Source organism: Rhyacophila brunnea, unplaced genomic scaffold (assembly GCF_057557595.1).
Source record: "Rhyacophila brunnea isolate RB1 unplaced genomic scaffold, BYU_Rbru_1.0 scaffold_14, whole genome shotgun sequence".
Taxonomy (NCBI): domain Eukaryota; kingdom Metazoa; phylum Arthropoda; class Insecta; order Trichoptera; family Rhyacophilidae; genus Rhyacophila; species Rhyacophila brunnea.
In genome coordinates this window covers 32,561,757-32,579,879 of record NW_028232796.1, presented here as the reverse complement: position 1 = coordinate 32,579,879, position 18,123 = coordinate 32,561,757, and the positions used below count along the sequence as shown (strand labels likewise).

At 31.7% G+C, this 18,123-nt stretch overlaps 2 protein-coding genes across 4 annotated transcripts in view; one reads left to right on the top strand and one right to left on the bottom strand.

The window, feature by feature from the left end:
* The window catches only part of LOC147075871 (uncharacterized), a 364,751-nt gene that overhangs the window by 44,369 nt on the left and 302,259 nt on the right, over positions 1 to 18,123 (top strand). For all 3 annotated transcript variants that reach the window (XM_085942199.1, XM_085942200.1, XM_085942198.1), the window contains exon 3: positions 4,711 to 4,824. In XM_085942199.1, the coding sequence (XP_085798325.1) occupies positions 4,711 to 4,824 (114 nt within the window). The remainder of the gene's footprint in view (positions 1 to 4,710; positions 4,825 to 18,123) is intronic.
* Positions 6,754 to 16,129, bottom strand: LOC147075872 (odorant receptor coreceptor-like). Its single transcript, XM_085942201.1, has 5 exons — positions 15,144 to 16,129; positions 10,753 to 10,852; positions 9,711 to 9,821; positions 8,231 to 8,386; positions 6,754 to 6,816 (listed from the first exon to the last, which is right to left on the bottom strand). Exons 1-5 carry the CDS (start codon positions 16,127 to 16,129, stop codon positions 6,754 to 6,756), a joined length of 1,416 nt encoding a protein of 471 aa, XP_085798327.1.

Sequence of the window (18,123 nt, the reverse complement as noted above, 5' to 3'; positions counted from 1 at the left end):
TACTACTTTCATGCTTCGTTTCCAGTGTTTTATATTATTTTTCGTGTTTATAAATTCATTCATAGCTTCTTTTGATATTATAGGAATTAAAACTATATAAGAAAGAGATCCACTACGGCTCATATACCGATTAATTTCATGCGCAGATGTTCTTAAGTTAAAGAAAATCACAGCATAAGGCTCATTCTTAACGCTCAACATTTTAACTATATCGTTATCAAATCTATCCGGCTCTGTTGATATAATATACCAATAATTACTGCTCAATCCTTTTTGTATTTTATTTAAATACTTTACAAAACTGTCTATAGTTCTGTGATACACTTCTCTGGATATGATTATGTTAGGATAATCACACATGGCAAACGTTAAAAGTAAAGTCAAACTTATAGAAATATTAAAACGAATGTTGGCCATGTTTCACACTACACAGTTGTTAGCCTACTGAACTAAATAATTTATTTATACAGAAGTCAATGCAAAGCCTTCGTTACAACTAAAGCAATTAATTTTATCGATGGATAAACACAGCAGTCAATTAAAAGAAAATATATAAAAAACAACAAAGTTTAGTTCAGCTACGAGTGCTTTAAAAAAATATAATTATCAACAACAGATTGAGACGTGATTTTCTGTCAATTTGTCAAAAAGTTCTTTTGATTGACGGGGAAAACAATAGAAGTGAAAAACGTACATATAGATAAAAAATGCCAGAAGCAATTTTATACGTGACGATAAAAATGTCAATGTTGTTTATTAAAAATGAAATTTTTATTTGCCCTTTTCAGTGTTAATTTTTTTATTGTTTAGAAAATATTATTTCTTCTTCTATTTATTTTGCAATAAAGAAAGTGACACGAAGTTTCAACATTAAAATCATTATTGACAACGAACGCTTGATGGGATTTTTATTGTCTACTTTTAAAAACTACTTAGAAAAATAATGTTAAGTAAATAATTTTTATCACATGTTTTGTAAAATATAATAAGTATGTATGCTTATATGGATGAATATCTACCTGATATACCTACATAAAGTATCAGTGGCGCGTTTAACGTAGATGCTCGACGCACTGACTGATCAGTGATCAGATAATAAAATATATGATTGTGGTATAATTTAATAATTGTATGACTGGTTTGAACTGTTTCGAGACCCCTTTTTAAATTTTTGACGAATTAATCGCCACTGTAAATTACTAAGTGTCAAAAAATCTAATCGCTATTTTCTTGAATTATTCTACCCATAATGGTTATCCACTCTCGTCCGTGAATAATAATGGAACAAGTGCGCACCACACAGAAAAATGGTTTGGGTGCTCCATTTCGATAAAACCTCCATAATAATTTATTATTGATTTTTTAGGGTGGTGGGAGGGGGCAGGGTGAACGAAATCTAGCCGGAGCCACTTGCGTCCATATTTACCTTCTTCTTCTTATTGTGCCACCCCCTAGCGGAGGTCGGCCACCGTCAAGGCAATCTTATCTTTTTCGTTTGCTACCCGGAACAGTTCAGTGGAGCTGCACTTGTACCGATCACGGAGATTCTTAAGCCACAAAATGCGGCGCCGTCCTCTGCTACGTTTACCGTTGATCTTTCCTTGAATGACAAGTTGGGGAACGCTGTACTTTTGTCCTCTCATAATGTGGCCGAGGTACTAACTGTAGTTTCCTGGTTTTGATACTACGTAGAACTTCTCGGTCCTTCCCCATTCGATTGAGAACTTCAACATTTGTCACCCGGCCAGTCTAAGGAATTTTGAGGATGCGTCTATACAGCCACATCTCGAAAGCTTCAAGTCTCCGTGACATCTCTTGGTTTAGCGTCCATACTTCCATACCATAGAAAAGAATAATTGAGAGAACATAACAACGTACCATACGCAGCCTCAGACCTAGGTAAAGGTCTCGATTGCTAAGGAGGCGTTTCATTTTGAGAAAGGCGCTCCTTGCGATCTCAATTCTAGTTTTTATTTCCTGAGACTGGTACAATTTCTCATTGACCCATGTACATAAATATTTATAATGGGTCACACGTTCGATTGGTTCGCTGTTAATGATAAAATTTGTGTTGGTGTCTGATGTCGCTATTTTTGATACTAGTAATAGTTTTGTTTTCTTTGAGGTTCATTTTTAAACCATAAGAATTACTGACCTCATTAACCTTTTCTACCAGTTGATGTAAACTTTTTAAACTATCAGTAATCAGCACAGTATCATCGGCATATCGTATATTGTTAATATGTTTCCCATTAACCAAAATACCCACCGATTCACCTTGTAAGGCTTCCTTGAAAATAGCTTCTGAGTTACTTACCTTACATACCTATTATTTGTGGCTTTTCCTTGCTTCCACCGCATTCTCCATTTAAGACACTGTTGAGCTTAGCAATAAACACCTGCACACCTCTAAGTTATTGCAACCTGTCACATCCTCAAATGGTTATCGAATGCGCGTGGCCGAATGGTCATAATTATTATTTGGATCGTCAGTGTCCATTTGTGTCGTCCGTATTGTCTGAATATTAAAACAAACATTGGATGCCACAGGTGATTGCACCAATTATTCATGAACGCCATGGGTTTTCCAAATAGCCACAGGCCTTGCGTGACATAGAACATTCGTGCACATTTACTTGAATAATTTGTATATTTTCTGTTCTGGGGGGCCCCAATGTAAATTACATCTCCCGTTCCCCGCCCTTTATTTGCGCGCCTGTAATGAAATTATCATAATAACCAACCAACGTAGTAAAAAAAGTTTTAAAAAAGTCGGGTAAATATGCAGTAGGTAGGTAACTACTTTTTTTTTTTTTTCGACCATGTCCGATCCTGATACGATCATATGGGCCTCCACAGAGTGGAGGTTTGTATTGACAGAATTTTGTTTTTTACGAGAAATGGATGTCAGCCACTTGCTCAACCTATTAGGTCCATACCCTGACACACACAAATTGACAAACAATATTATATATGTGTACTTGCCAGATCCAGGATTCGAACCTGGGACCCACGGCTTTATATTCCAACGCTTATGCCGCGCGGCCACCGTGGGAATGGTATCTACTTACTCCATATTAAAAAAAAAGCTTTTAAAACGAAGACAAATTAATTTAATTGGAGCATATGGATACTACATGGCGCCTCCAAGAATCCATGTCGAACGTCAGTCTTCTTGCATAATCCTAAGTATCTTGCAGCATTTCTATACAGTCTGTGGATGGTATTTAGCGGTCTTCCAGGACGTTGGAATCCGGTTGTCGAATTCAAACCAGCACCAACGTCGCCTCTTCACTATTCACAACTCGATAAGAGGCTGCTTGGTCCGCTCAATTATCTTTTCGTCACTCCTAAAACCGTACATCCCTTAACCGTATCTATAGTCTAAGGTACATCCTGTATCCGCTCTTGAAGTTCCGTACACGGTTGTTCTGAGTTTTTGATACCTTGACTCGCTACCGTAAAGCATCAACCATCGGAACGCAAGCAATAGAAATTTTGGCATTTGATTTTTAAAGATCAACATGAAATACAAATAACATATTGATATATTTTAATTATATACCTACATTGCATAAATTGGTTTGACATTATTTCTATATTTAAAAATGTAATTTTTGGGTTGTTTTTTTACTGTCTCTTTACCCACTATTTTATGAGAGACTGACTGTTATTTTGTTTAAACATAAAATTTTACGAATAAATTTATTTCAATCATGTAGACAGGACTTGAAATGATTGGAGCGTACTGGATCCATTAAATCCCGAAGATTATCGCTCCGCCTCGTGGAAAACTTAATTTGACCGTCTGCGTAAAGTAGGCAATATGATAAAAAATCTAACGTACGAGAGTCAACAAAGTTAACAAAGAGTGCCATAAACCAATTTCATTTCATTTTGGATAGTTTCCACACTTTTTCCCTATTTTGTGAGGAATTTGATTACTACACGGAGCATAAATATTTGACATTTTTAAAATTATCATAGACTAGCGATTTAATAGAACAATCGAGTATATCTAAAAAGGATTACCTAACAATAAAAAAATAATGTTAGCCCCAATACTTGCTACTTTCCGCTAACTTATGGAACTTTCCTCGTAGGTAGGTACTTAATAGTTAAATTATATAGTTATTAAAAAATAGAAAAATATGTTAATATTTTCGGGAAATTATTAAGCGCTCTGGTTGTAAAATTTTCCATTTCAAGCGCTGCGTGTAGGTAAATATCGGTCACACTCCTTCGTAAAATAATATTAAAATTATGTACTTACATAATTAAAAAACCAATTAGCGTAATAATATATAAGTTAAAACACCTATATAGTAGCTTTTTCTTACCTAACAATTCTTTGAGAGTGTGAAAATCTCTGGAAAAATCTGCAAACGTAACATACCATTATAATAACATGGTGTTGATTTACCATCCTGTTTTGATAATAATAGATGTTTATTTTTAAAACATGACTACCTATATATTTATACGTGGAAATTGAACTGACATACGGCGAACATTATTTATGATTTTTATGAATCATCTTTATAATAAAAATAATTTATGTGTAACCTTTAAAAACGGAATCGATTAATTATGTCTATACCGATTGGCGAAAATAAATAATCCTCTATGATCAATCACTCGTTCTAATTTTAAATCGACAACATTTCGTTATAATTTTTTTAATAAAAAGTTTTCGATTTTGTCCGACAGGTGGTGACCGAAGCTGACAAGCGGAAAGTGAGCGAAATTCGCGCCCAGCACGACGCTCATGCGACGCAACTACTACAGATGGAGCGCGAAGCTCGTGCGCAAACCGTCAAATTGGTTAGTATTATAACAATCATTTTATTACTATCACAAAAATATTTTAACATTATCAATAAAATAAATTATTATCCTATCGTTTTGCTTCCTATATGACATGTAAACAATTAATCAAAGGAAGTAAACCAATAGAAAAAATGCATCCACGTATTATTTATTACAAATATTTTATTCTTGGTTTATTTATATCAATTTCAATATTATTTGTGTTTTTCTTATGATTACTACTTATATGTTTCTCTTTTTTAACCATTTTCAATAACTCTCCAACATAATATTCTTTATAACTGCATCCTGTATCTAATATTTAATTAAATTTGATTTAATGTTATGCTTTTTGTGTCCACCTGTTATTGGAACCATATATTATATAATATAATATCTTTATTCTATATTCTTTATTATACGTATTCTCTGTGATTGACCTAAATAAATAGATAGTTTTTAAAAAAAATCATTCAATATATCTTTTCTTGACATCGTGGGGTTAGGCAGGTCGAACGTTGCTTAAGGGCACCAATTGAAGTAAAAAATGCGATCATTACAACGTATGAAAATTAATAATGGTGGTGTTCCATGAAGGGAACGAGCAAAAGTACCGATATTTTAGGCCTCCAAACTTGTCAATGCCTCACTAAATGATACGAATGTATTTACTTGAATTTATCTTTGTAATATAATAAAATGGATACTTTTTTTACTCATATTTATCTAATTTTATTTAAATATTGTTAACACATACTTATTATCATTTAATTTCTTTTATTATGAACTATTCATGATGGAAATGCGTTTTATTCTATAAATATTACCCTTTGTTTTTTATGCTTTGAATTTATAATTTGTCATAATAATGCTTTAATGTAAAATAAATTAATATTCAATTTGAACATGATCGCATTGTATCATCGCTCAAGTGAAGTCACTGCTATTTAAATGTAGGTACACACTAATTCAGTTACGAAAATCGCTTAGGTAAAATCTTAGACTATAGATACATCTAGACGCCACCCGTAGCATTGCTAAATGAAGCCGCGTGCCTTGCGTTTGGTTTGTGGGCGAGCGAACGCATTCGTCTACAAATGTTCGAGACCATAGACCATTTCGCTAGTGCTCGCCCAAAGTGCTCGCACTAGACGCTTAGAATTAAAATATAATTTTCTATTTTTTTACGTTATATAGTATTTTTAAGCGGTCAAAATGCAACCATTAGATAAAGATATCCATAATTTAAGTAATTTTAAAGAAACACTAGGTCACTGATATTAAAATATATAATAAAATACAAATAAATTATCACGAATATGTATCAACTTACCTATGAAACGTAATACCATCTTCTTGCTTATCAGTACGGCTACCACGTTTTAAGACAACACACAGAACCATCTTTTCTACTTAATTATCTAAAAATATTTACACTGACTTTATGTTTAAAACAAAAAATATCAATTTTAGCAACACGAGCTCGCAAGTTATCGACGCTATGTGAAGCGTTTCGCCCCGATTTGATGGCGATACTTTTGGAAACTAGCTCACACATATGCAGACCTTTTATCTTACTCTAGCGCGTGTCGCAGAGATTGTAAGGGTGCCGAATACTTTCTCACTCGCACTCATGCATCATTTTTGTTCAGGCCTTAAATCATCACTTTAGGTCTTAAAGCCTTTTGCCTTAGTACTAATTTCAGGAATATTGACACAATAGAAAAATAATAATATATATATCTATTCAACAATAAAACATTTTATTCAGTGCAAAAATGTATATATTTTATTATCTTTTTACCTTGTGAATAGACTAAACATAGGTTTATAGGTATATATCTGATAGTTAAACATGATCATTTTCAACATAACTATAGTCGATTGTAATACTTATATTATTATTTATACTTACGTATTTAACGTGACAAATATTTTTATAAATTATTTATCTGGTTTCATAACTGTTGTTATAAGTGTAAATATTTGATATGCACTTTTGATAATCTGCAAAAAAAAGTTTTTAATTTAGTGTCAAATAAATTATTATTGAATGTAGGTATATATCGATTTGACGTACACTTCATTAAAAACAATAGTAAATTTAATAATATAGTGATTTTCTCGGTTCTAAGTGAACTTTAATATGGGCGTCCATTTGGCAGGCGCGCAGTCAGAAAAATGGTTTAGGGAGTTTATACTTTTGTACTATTCTATTTTAGTCGTTTTTTGCGACCCGTGTTTCGCCTTTCTGCATCTTCAGGCACTATACTCACCAAAAGGCAAATATACACTAATAATATAATTAGAATATCTACAATTAACTACAACTTATATAACAAATCAATACAATAAAGTAGGTAAAAAATTTATCACCTACCTATTAAGTCAAGGATCACTATAAAAATATATATATAACAAACAAATTGTGAATAGTTGAAGTGTTTGTAAAAGAACCCCTACCTTATCAATAATAATACACTTGATAAGCGTATATAATCGTCAAAACCTAATAATAGATCATTAGTAATTATAAACAATAATAATTACAAGATAAAAAGAACTTTTTATATACAACGTTTTAAAATTTTCTGTTCAATTATTATGCTCAATATGCTCAAACTTGTACTTGATATGAAGTAAATAAAAAACAAACAAATATAGAATACTGAAGTGTCATTTTGATTTCCATAGTAACGCACGTATATATTAGTATATATTAATAATTAAGTTGCTAGGACCACCCACTTAGCAACCAATAATAGTGGATTGGATTACGGATTTCTTCCGAAATAACTTTTCATACAAAAACAGAATTAACTGAAAATGAATTCAATTCTACTTAAAGATGGCTAAGAGTATTAAAAGATTGCATCCGCATCGTGTTCTGATATATTCTAAAAGTTTAAAATTTCTAGCTAATCGGGAAGTTAGTTAAAAATCGATTGCAAGATTTACACTGGATAAACAACCACCGGACAAATAAGAATACGAGCTAATAAAAATGTTGTAAAAATACTACACTCAAGAGGTGTAAAATCGTCCATTCTGGGGTCAATGGTAACGTATTGGGAATTAATAATTGATTTTTTATATGAGTTAGAGTTAATTGTGTTGTTATAAATATACGTTGTCATTGTATATTTGCCCTTTGATGAGTGTACATAGTGCCTAAAATAAATATGCAGAAAGGCGAAACCCGGGTCGCAAAAGACGGTTCAAATGGAATATTTAGTACAAAACTTAAATCCATTAGAATTTAAATTCAAATTCCATCGAGTACCATCGGTTCATAATATTAATAATATAAACAATTTTTTTACGACTAATGGTTATTAGTCATTTCCCGAACCAAACGGGTCCTTGCATTCGATCAAATACATATTGGAGAGGTGTTTATTTAATATAAATGTATACTAACCGAAACAAAAAGCGCATTTGACATAGGGGCGAAGTTACCGGCTGTTAGGTAAAGATTACGTTGAGCTTTCTGTAGGAGGACCGCCAAAAGCCTGGAACAACGACGCGAACCGTAATACCAACGGCAGCTATAGGCGCTAATTGATACCTTTTCAGCCTGAAAATTTGTAAAAAACATCAACATTTAATATTTTAAAACTTATTTCAATGCAAAATTATATTTTTAATTCAATAAGCAATAACTTTTAAATACATGATACATATGTAATATTTAAGTTTAAAGTTATTCATATTCATTAATTAAGTTAGCATTTACTTGGTAGATTTCCATTTTACAAGAAATGAAAATATAATTAATATTAAATTCTACAGGTTTTTAAAAAGGTTTCGTCGATAGCTATTTCGGTCGTAACACCATTAGACCAGATAGTCTTGATAATGGTGTTATGACCGAAGTAGCTATCGACAAAACCTTTTTAAAAACCTGTAGAATTTAATATTAATTATATTTTCATTTCTTATTAATATTCATTTGTACACTACAAAACAAAGATACTATTAAATAATATAGAAATACGTACAGTGACGTCCCGTGGGGGTGGGTAGGTCATGCATTGCATAGGACACATTATAATGGGCGGCGAATGAAGGAACGAATACAAATATTATAACTTTTGAGAGCAGTAACTTGTTTTCAATGAAGCAGATGATGTGGTCGCTTCTTTAGAAAGTAGATTAGATCTTAGATTAAAAAAATTCGAATCATAAAACATCCTAACAACACAACTACTGTTACATTGTAATGGCGGTTTAATTCACAGGTAACGTTTTTACAAGGGTGTCTCTGAGCCAGCGCCACAGATCTCCACAGTTTTGTGTAAATGCTCTAATTTTTGGTGTGTATGTCAATTCAATTTAAAGATTTTTGGTGTATTTGTCAGTTTAATATAGCCGAAAATAAATAATAAACTAGGTAATTAGGTAATAGGTTTGCGAATCAGACAATTTTAAACTAGACATGAAAGCGGATGGCATTCTAAGCCTGCTTGAGGGCGAAACTTTGTATAGGGACGTCACTGAATACGTATTTTTATTCTACGAGTATTAATTTGTTGTTCATTTTTTAAAGCAGTCTTTAATTATATAAGCAGTTATATTTCGATTAACAAGGTCCTATTAACAGCGATAAAAAAATTGTAGTTATCGAGATATCAATGGATATTTTTCAACAAAATAAGCTATACCTACCAAGCCATAGAAAAATCAAAAGAATTGGATAGATAATTTAAACGTTGTATAGAATGATAATAAGAACTATCCACTATTGGATTTGTAAGTATAAATACAAAATGTATATTTAAATAAAATATTGGTATAAAAAGTATTAAATACTGTAAACATACAAGATCATCATTAGTGCACCGTAACAAATGGATAGTTATACTTATATTATAATTATAAAATACATATAAAACACATACCTCTATTGTTATCTCATTGGCACTGTATGTCTGAATGAATAGTTGCCACAGAATAGACATTAGAAAGCCAACGGTATTGAAAAAACGTAGACTGTATATATTTGATACGTCCTGAAAATAAATACTTATTAATTTATTTATAATATGTACATCAATTAAAATGACCCCCAAAGTAGGGTCCGCGTACCTCTTATCGACACATAGACGGTGAGTAAATAATATAATTAATATTCAACTTAGATTAAAAATAATTATTGACAATCCGAGGATTAAAATGAAATCAGTGAATAATGTGTAATTGTAAAAAAAATGTTTAATGTACAATTTTATTATTCTCAAATAATACAGTAAATATTAGTATTTCAATAAAATATATTGATACTCGTATTAGTTTCTGTTTATTAATAAATATTTAGTGTTTGAAACAGGATAAAATATTTAAATTTCGTTGCTATAAATATTTTATAAACATGAGTTCATGGAGTGTAATCAAATTTTAGAAATAAAATGGTTATATTTTATAACTTTTCATACAGAGTATTTACGTGTTCTAATCATATTTTTTCATGTAGGTATAATCGTGGGTTTGCTGCGAAAAGTTGTTTAGTTGATAATTTAGATATTGAGGGTTGTATAAATGTGTATTCTAGAACAAAACTCAAGGTCATCGGATACATTATAGAACATGCACACAAAGCACAAAGAAATTTGTATTAGGTATGTCCGATTTTAGAGGTCATGTCAAACTTCTTGATTTAAAAGAAGACTTTTCTTTATAAGAAAAATAATCACACCGTGAGTGTAAAACTAAGGCATCTATAAAAGACATATTTTGGATATATTAGGGTTTGAAGTCTTCGCTTTGTTAGGAGAAATAGAGTTTCTAAAGAAAATACATAATATTTGGTTTATATCTACATTATATTGCATGTTCTTTCAGTTAATTCACTTTTACATTATCAAGTTCACGAATTTTGCAGTTATTTTGCATTTAATCTTTAATCTCGAAATCACGATGCGAATATGTGTTATGATTGATTACCTGAGCAGTTTGAACCAATATAAGTCCGATCACATAAAAGCTCGAAAGTGTTTGACATAAAAAGGCCTGGTTATAAGCTGTTTGAAGATCATTCGTTATCCTGAAATTGAAAGATAACATAATTATATGTATTTTAAATACCTACTAATAGTAATAAGCTCGTAGACCATATTTACATAATATGTGTCTAAAGGGTAAAAAAGGAATAAGTCAGTAAAATTGAAAAAAATATAAATAGTTTCGCTGAGCTTTTAAAACCTCAGATGTGACAATTTTGTCAAAATGTTTTTTTTTTATCTAATTATTAAGCCTCAATATTGTATAATATAAATCATCAAAACTATAGAAGTCGCCGATGAATCATGTCTCATTTTAATAACTCCAATATACGTATTATATCGAAGCTATTAAAAAAAATCGATGATAACAAGCTCCGATTACGTGTCATTGAAATAAATAAATTTATTTTGAAACTTATTTTTAGGCTTATGACTTTGTGAGACAGTTTTTCTATAAAATTTAAATTTTGTCTCATCGGTGAATTTAATAACTCACTGAAGATATTGTAAATTAATCATACATACCTACATATTTTATTATATGCCAAAATGTTACTAGTAAATTTTACACAGATCATGTAAAGTTGGTCAAAACTCAACACTTAATCCCTTTGCTCTTTATTTTGAATACATATAATGTAAGAATTGAAATCGAAATGAAACCTTACAAATTTGTTAACAACAATTAAATCTATAACCCGTGGAAGTTTTATTAATATTGTGTTAGGTATTATGGTAATAGTCAAAACGCTGATAAAAAGGTAAATAGTTAGAATCCACAGATATACACTTCAATTTATTGTACTAATAATACACACATAATATATATAAACCTAACCTATATATCATCAATTATCATATAAATAACCTGGTATGTCAATAATATGTATAGTGTGTTGTTATTATAGTATAAAATGTCACAACTGTGGGTAAATAACTTCCTAAAGCATTCTTGACAAATGATAACTTTGAGAGAAATTGCTTGTAACACAAATACTTAATAAATGATTTCTTGCATTTTAAGTGTGGGTCTAACAGTTAGTTATAAACAATCACCTGGCGCCTTAATGCAGCGATTTGGCTTAACGTAGGTGGCTAAAAGTATTAATATATTCAAGGTTAGGTGTCAATTTGTTTTAAATCAAACGTAAACAACACAAAGTTACGAAACAACGGAAAGATTATAATATCATTACGTATCGATTCAGTTAGATATGCATCGGTGCATTCTATAATTACTATGGCGTTATGCAGAAAGAAACCATCCCACACCAGCAAAATATTAAGTAGTGTTAACACGCTATAAAGTTTAGCAGAGGCGTATATTATAATCAAACACTAACATTAGGTGGGTAAGGGTTAACATATTAAAATAGCAACTTCGATGGCGAAATCACAATTCGAGGGTTTATTTCTATTGATGATGAAAATCATATTTTTTGAAAAATAACCACTGACTTGGCCATAGTAAAACCATAATTTATTTAAAGTTGATTTTATTATTTATATTTTGTCCTAATTCGATATTTAAATATATTATAGGTATTAAATAATGCTGTTGGTTCTAACGGATGAAAGTTTTGTACTATTCCATTAGAATTTAAATTCAAATTCCACCAAGCACTCTCGGTCGATAATATTTTGATATTTAAAATTTCTTATTGTAATAAATCAATATGACTATGACACAATCATCTTAGTTCGGTGAGGATTTATTTTATTTGACGCAGATGATGCAATTAGTTCGTCATAATAATTAAATGGGGCCTCGAAACAGTTCAAACCAGTCATACAAGTATTAATTATTACGAAATTCTTCAAAAGTATCTTCAAGAGTATTTTTCACGAATAGAGAGAAATATATTATATATATATATATATATCGTCACCTCAATACTACAACTAGATAAGTCTGATTTGGTCATTGTTGGGAAAATAAAATTTAAACTTTACTTGATTAACATAAATCTAGGCTATAATTATTATTTAAAATAAAAATGGAAAATTGTGCTTGTCTAATTGGGAACAATTAAATAATGTTCAACTGTATGAAAAAAAAATGTCGATAGGTATATTATTTTATTTATGTAATGGAAGTATGGTTTTAAAGGTATCTAATATTTTCAAACACAAAATTAATACAGTTCCCATTAACTTCTGACCTTCCTAGTTTTATCATTTTGTAGAGAAAGAAATGTAGAATCATATTCAATAGCTATCTCAAAAACAGTGAAAATCGAGTTATCTAGTTGGAGTATTGAGGAGACGATAATATATATTTTAACCATGTCCGATCCTAAAAAGATCATGTAGGCTTGTGATCAGAAGGTCGTATTAACAGATTTTTCGGTACTGTTCGGTTATGAGGAATACAGCGGAAAACACATTTTGAAAATACCCGATATACTGGATTATTTGTTAGTTTGGGTTAGTTTAGTTTAGGTTAGGTTGGGTTAGGTTAGGTTAGATTAGGTTAGGTTTGGTTAGGGTAAACTAACAAATAGTCCAGTATACCGGCTATTTTAAAAATGTGTTTTCCGCTGTATTCCTTATAACCGAACGGTACCGATTTTTCTGTATGCACCTACATTTAACTCATTCCATGGCAAACTGTGGGTTGGTTACTTTTTGAATAACATGCACACAATTAATAGCATAAGTATTTCGTGTGTGTAACGGGGCATACGTATTAACAGCGTGTTATAATAATTACAGGCTTCGTTTTACAAAAAAAACTTGCATTGTTACGATATCTTCTAAAAATTATCGATGATGCAATTAATATGTCTCTACTTTCTGTATCGAAGAAAACAATGGGTGTCATAACAAAACTCGATTTAATATTACATTATTGACGCTTCTAGCCACCGACACGTTAGCAATGGTTGATCATGTAATGTATTGCACAATATGACAGAACTTTAGAGTCACTTGCCCACATCAAATAGTAAATTAATTATATGGTAATATTCTGATTCTACTTCCTGGCAGTAAAGTAGATGAAATTTTGAATAATACGAATAAAATAAGATCTAGCAGCCTACAACATAAGAAGATTCTTTTCATAAACTCCCTATAGTGAAAATATTAAGTAATAATAATTTTAATTTAAAAAAAATGACACCCTTAGAGATCTATCGACATAGTTATAATTTCACTAAAACATTACCTACAGTATTTCTCAACCGTCGGGTACTGAATATGTTAGGGGAGTAGTAAACTCTGGGAGGGGGTAAAGTCCGAATACAATATTACAATAAATTATGTAATAACCTATTAAAACGATTAAAATAAGACAAAATAAAAACTTGCTAGACTACATCAGTCACAATAATCACACTTCATATTAAATGAAACACCAATATTTACTTCAATTAAAAAAATAATATAACTAAGTACTACCTACATATTCATAAAAAAATATTTTAATTATTTTTATTAAAAATCCGTTTTATAATTTTAAAATTAATGATAATTTTTAGTGTTTTTTTTTAATTCCATTAAGAAACTTTTACGGGGGTGTAGCCACAGAAATTAAAATTAGACTCGAAAGAGGGTTACATGCTAAAAAAAGTTTCAGAAAGATTGAGTCGTAGGACATATTATTATTATTATGAAGATCATTAATTTACTGATATATTATGATGTCAGTTCTGGCACTTATATTTCTAACTTTAGGTGTAATATGGGCGGCTCTCGTGGTGCAGTGCTTAAGGCGCTGACCTTTCATCTTGAAGCTCCGGGTTCGATCCCGGTGTGGACACACTATATTTATGTGATTGTGATCATACGTGCACATTATAGTCATTTGCTGCCTCTGTGTGACAAAGCCGACTACTTATTTTTATATTTAAAAAAATCACATGTATGAAGACCTAAACCCAGAGTATAGACCTAAAATAGTTAACATCCATTTCTCGCAAAAATAAAAATCTGTTTCTACAGCCTCCACTCTGTGGAGATCCATATGATCTTAGGATAGGACTGTTATGTATCCATAACTCCCCTATCTGTCCCCAGTGATAATAAATTGTCTTGTTTAATTCACCAACACCCCAAATAACTAATTATGTACCTAAATAATTATGTATTATGCGGCTCTCGTGGTGTAGTGTGTAAGGCGCACAGTTTCATCCGGGGCTCCAGGTTCGATCACACAATATATTATGTGATTTTCTCAAAGCTTGGATGTTTGTGATTGTTTCACTTGTATTACTAAATACACTACTGTTTAACCACAGTTATGTCTGTCATCGGGCCTCTAGGCATGCTGTAGTCTTAAAAAGAATATATATTAAAATCTGTAAAGAATATATAAAACAATATACTTACTCTATTATGAGCTGATGGTATTCAATCGCTTCTTTCATGCATTCGGTAATGGCAATGTCAAAATCATTATCAGTAAAATAAAACATCAAGCGATCTTTTCTCACTTGGTATTCGTCCTTTTCAATAATCAAATACTCATTTTCCTTGAGAATAAACGATACCTTTTGGCAGCTTCTTTTAATTCGAAGCTTATTCAAATGCAAACTTCTTAGTTTATTTGCGGTAAGCTTTTGCGTTAGAATATCCAAAGCTCTATCGCCGACAGTTTCAACAACCTTTTGCACCATTCGGAATTGACCACTGATATGCGTCATTATCGAAGCAACCATTGTGTCACATATAATGAGTGTAGTGCCAACCCAGAACATTCCTCCGACACAGAAAATAAACCCAGCAACGTACGGCCAATCTTCATCAGTGTTCCAAGGAACATATGCAGTAAACGGAGTATCTCTTCGAAGATGTAAAGTATAATTAGAAAGTCGTATTAAACGTTTTCTTTCAAAATCCACAGTTATACTATGAATTGCCATGCATAGAATGGTTATCTCTCCCATCACTACAAAAAATCCTGTTACTATTTTAGTAAACTTCATAGATTGTGCTAGTATTTTTGGATCACCGTTAAATCTTGCTGAATCTACTTCAAGAACTCTTACAATTTTTTGTATAATTTTATTGTTTTTAATAAGAATTAGTATTTTTATTGACGCAAAAATATGAACGCCAACTAGTGTGAACGCGAAAAATTGTAAGCTAGATTCGCGTTTGTCTATCCATACTTTTATAGCAAACGCCGTTTCAGAACATGTATATCCAATTAGAATTATCACAGTGCATATGAAAGCGTAAGTCATATATTTGGCTGTAGGGTAATTGTCAAAGTTATTCTCATCAGCATAGTGAAATTTTCCAATACCCAAGAGACGTAGAGCTTTATAGTGGAAACCGAAATGTCGAGTCACAGTAATTTTCCCGTTCGTCATTGCGTCACGTTACACTACATGTGATATCTTTCCGAATTGATGTCCAGCTTTTATTTGATAGTAAACCTGTGTTGTTTTGATCTCCGATGCATAATTTATAGAATATTGTACCGCGCCGTGGGAATAACTCATTTTGTCTGACATGTGTGGGCTCGCAGCGTTGGCTTTAAAATATTCATGCCCGGTAATTACGCGGCAAAATTTCGGTTAAATATTTAGAAATCACGGATGAATCGTAAAGTAATCACTGTGGAAGGTGTTATTACTGATGGGGCAGAAAGGATAAACTTTTGCTGGTATTAAAACTTAATGCAGTTGCGAATTCGATTCGATAGGAAGTTTGCAAGAATTGTTCTGCAAAATTATAATTCATAACAGGGCTCAAAATAGACCGGAACGCACCGGAGCGCCGTTCCTGTTCGTGAAATTCTAAAAGATACCGTTCCGGCTCGTGGCTTCTTTGAAAATTGCGTTCCGTTTCATGTTATTGAGATAATATTGCATGTAGGTATGTAGTTTTTAAAGTTGTAAGAACTGATTCGTGGGAAAAAAAATCGTTGACAAAATGTGTATAATATTATTTATTAATGATTAGTCCTGCAAGGTCTATAATATAATATAGGCTGTTCAGACTTCAGATGTGTTTACAAAAAGGGCTAAAGGGGTTACAGGTCCAGGACCTTAAATTAGTAGGTCTCCGGAACCTGAAAAATAATTTGAAATCACAAAAGAACCTTGCAGCGAAAGAATATATAAATGTACGAGCTTCTAGAATTTTGAAGATAAGAACCCAATTCTAAGAAAATTGACAAAAAATAAGTGATTTTGCAGAAATGAGTAGGTACCAATTAAAAAAAAACTACATTTCAATGTTGTATTGGGGGGGGGGGGGTAATGTGTATTAGCGCAGAGCCCTTTCAAGTATAAATGAAACCCTGATTATTAGGCATATCGCCCTTATGATATCCGAAAAATATTTAACATAATTTGATATTTTTGAATGATTATTCAGCGCTCCGGTTCGTAAGATTTTATATTTCGAGCACTGATTCATAATATATCCTACAGTGTGGGTCGGCCACTTGGGGTATTTTTTCGTGTCTGGAAACTTGTATATATGCGAAATGTTGTATCGGAAATATATAGCAGTATATTAAAGACCGTCCAACCTTTTTGGGTCGTATAGTACTGACTAAAATTTATGTCTAAATAAAACACGATTCTTGTCGGTTTACACTTTACAGGAAGCCAGCAGCAAACAAATTTTAAAAATAGCCGATAGTAATACCTACTGGATTATTTGTAGGTTAGGTTAGGTTATGAATTCACGAATTTTAATAAATTTATGAAAATTGAATTAATGTTCATAATGAATTTAATAAAATTGAAGAACGTATAATATACGGTCATCTCTTTCTGGTAAGAAAGCTCACGGTGAACTTATGCTACGGTGAAATGTTTTACGTACAATTTACATGTAACGGATGATTTTATTTATAAAATGTCCCGAAGTTTTGACTGCGAATCGCTATCATATCGCCGTTTCTCGTCTGGTTGAGGTTACATGGTACATCTCTCCTTGCACTTTTGAATGAAGAATTTTACAATTCAACTTATTTTTTCACCGGTCCCAGAGTATATTAAATTTCTATATTCGTGCCTATACTTATAAATAATTCAATGTTAAAATTATATTTTAATATAATATTGGAGTTTTCAATTGACTTGTAATTTTAGAGAAACTGAAATAATTTGCGGCATGTAACTAAGTATTATCAAAACCAGGAAACTGCAGTATCTCGGCCACATTATGAGAGGACAAAAGTACAGCGTTCCCCAACTTGTCATTCAAGGAAAGATAAACGGTAAGCGTAGCAGAGGACGGCGTCGCATTTCGTGGCTTAAGAACCTCCGTGATTGATACGAGTGCAGATCCACTGAACTGTTCCAGGTAGCAGACGACAAAAATAAGATCGCCTTGACGGTAGCCGACC

What these genes read in the sequence shown, in the direction of transcription:
- LOC147075872 (XM_085942201.1), bottom strand. Translation starts at nt 16,129, where the DNA reads ATGACGAACGGGAAAATTACTGTGACTCGACATTTCGGTTTCCACTAT. An exon ending in TATTGGTTCAAACTGCTCAG is followed by an intron (nt 9,822 to 10,752) that starts GTAATCAATCAT and finishes ATTTATTTTCAG; the next exon opens with GACGTATCAAATATATACAG. An exon ending in CAAATGCGCTTTTTGTTTCG is followed by an intron (nt 6,817 to 8,230) that starts GTTAGTATACAT and finishes TTTTTTTTGCAG; the next exon opens with ATTATCAAAAGTGCATATCA.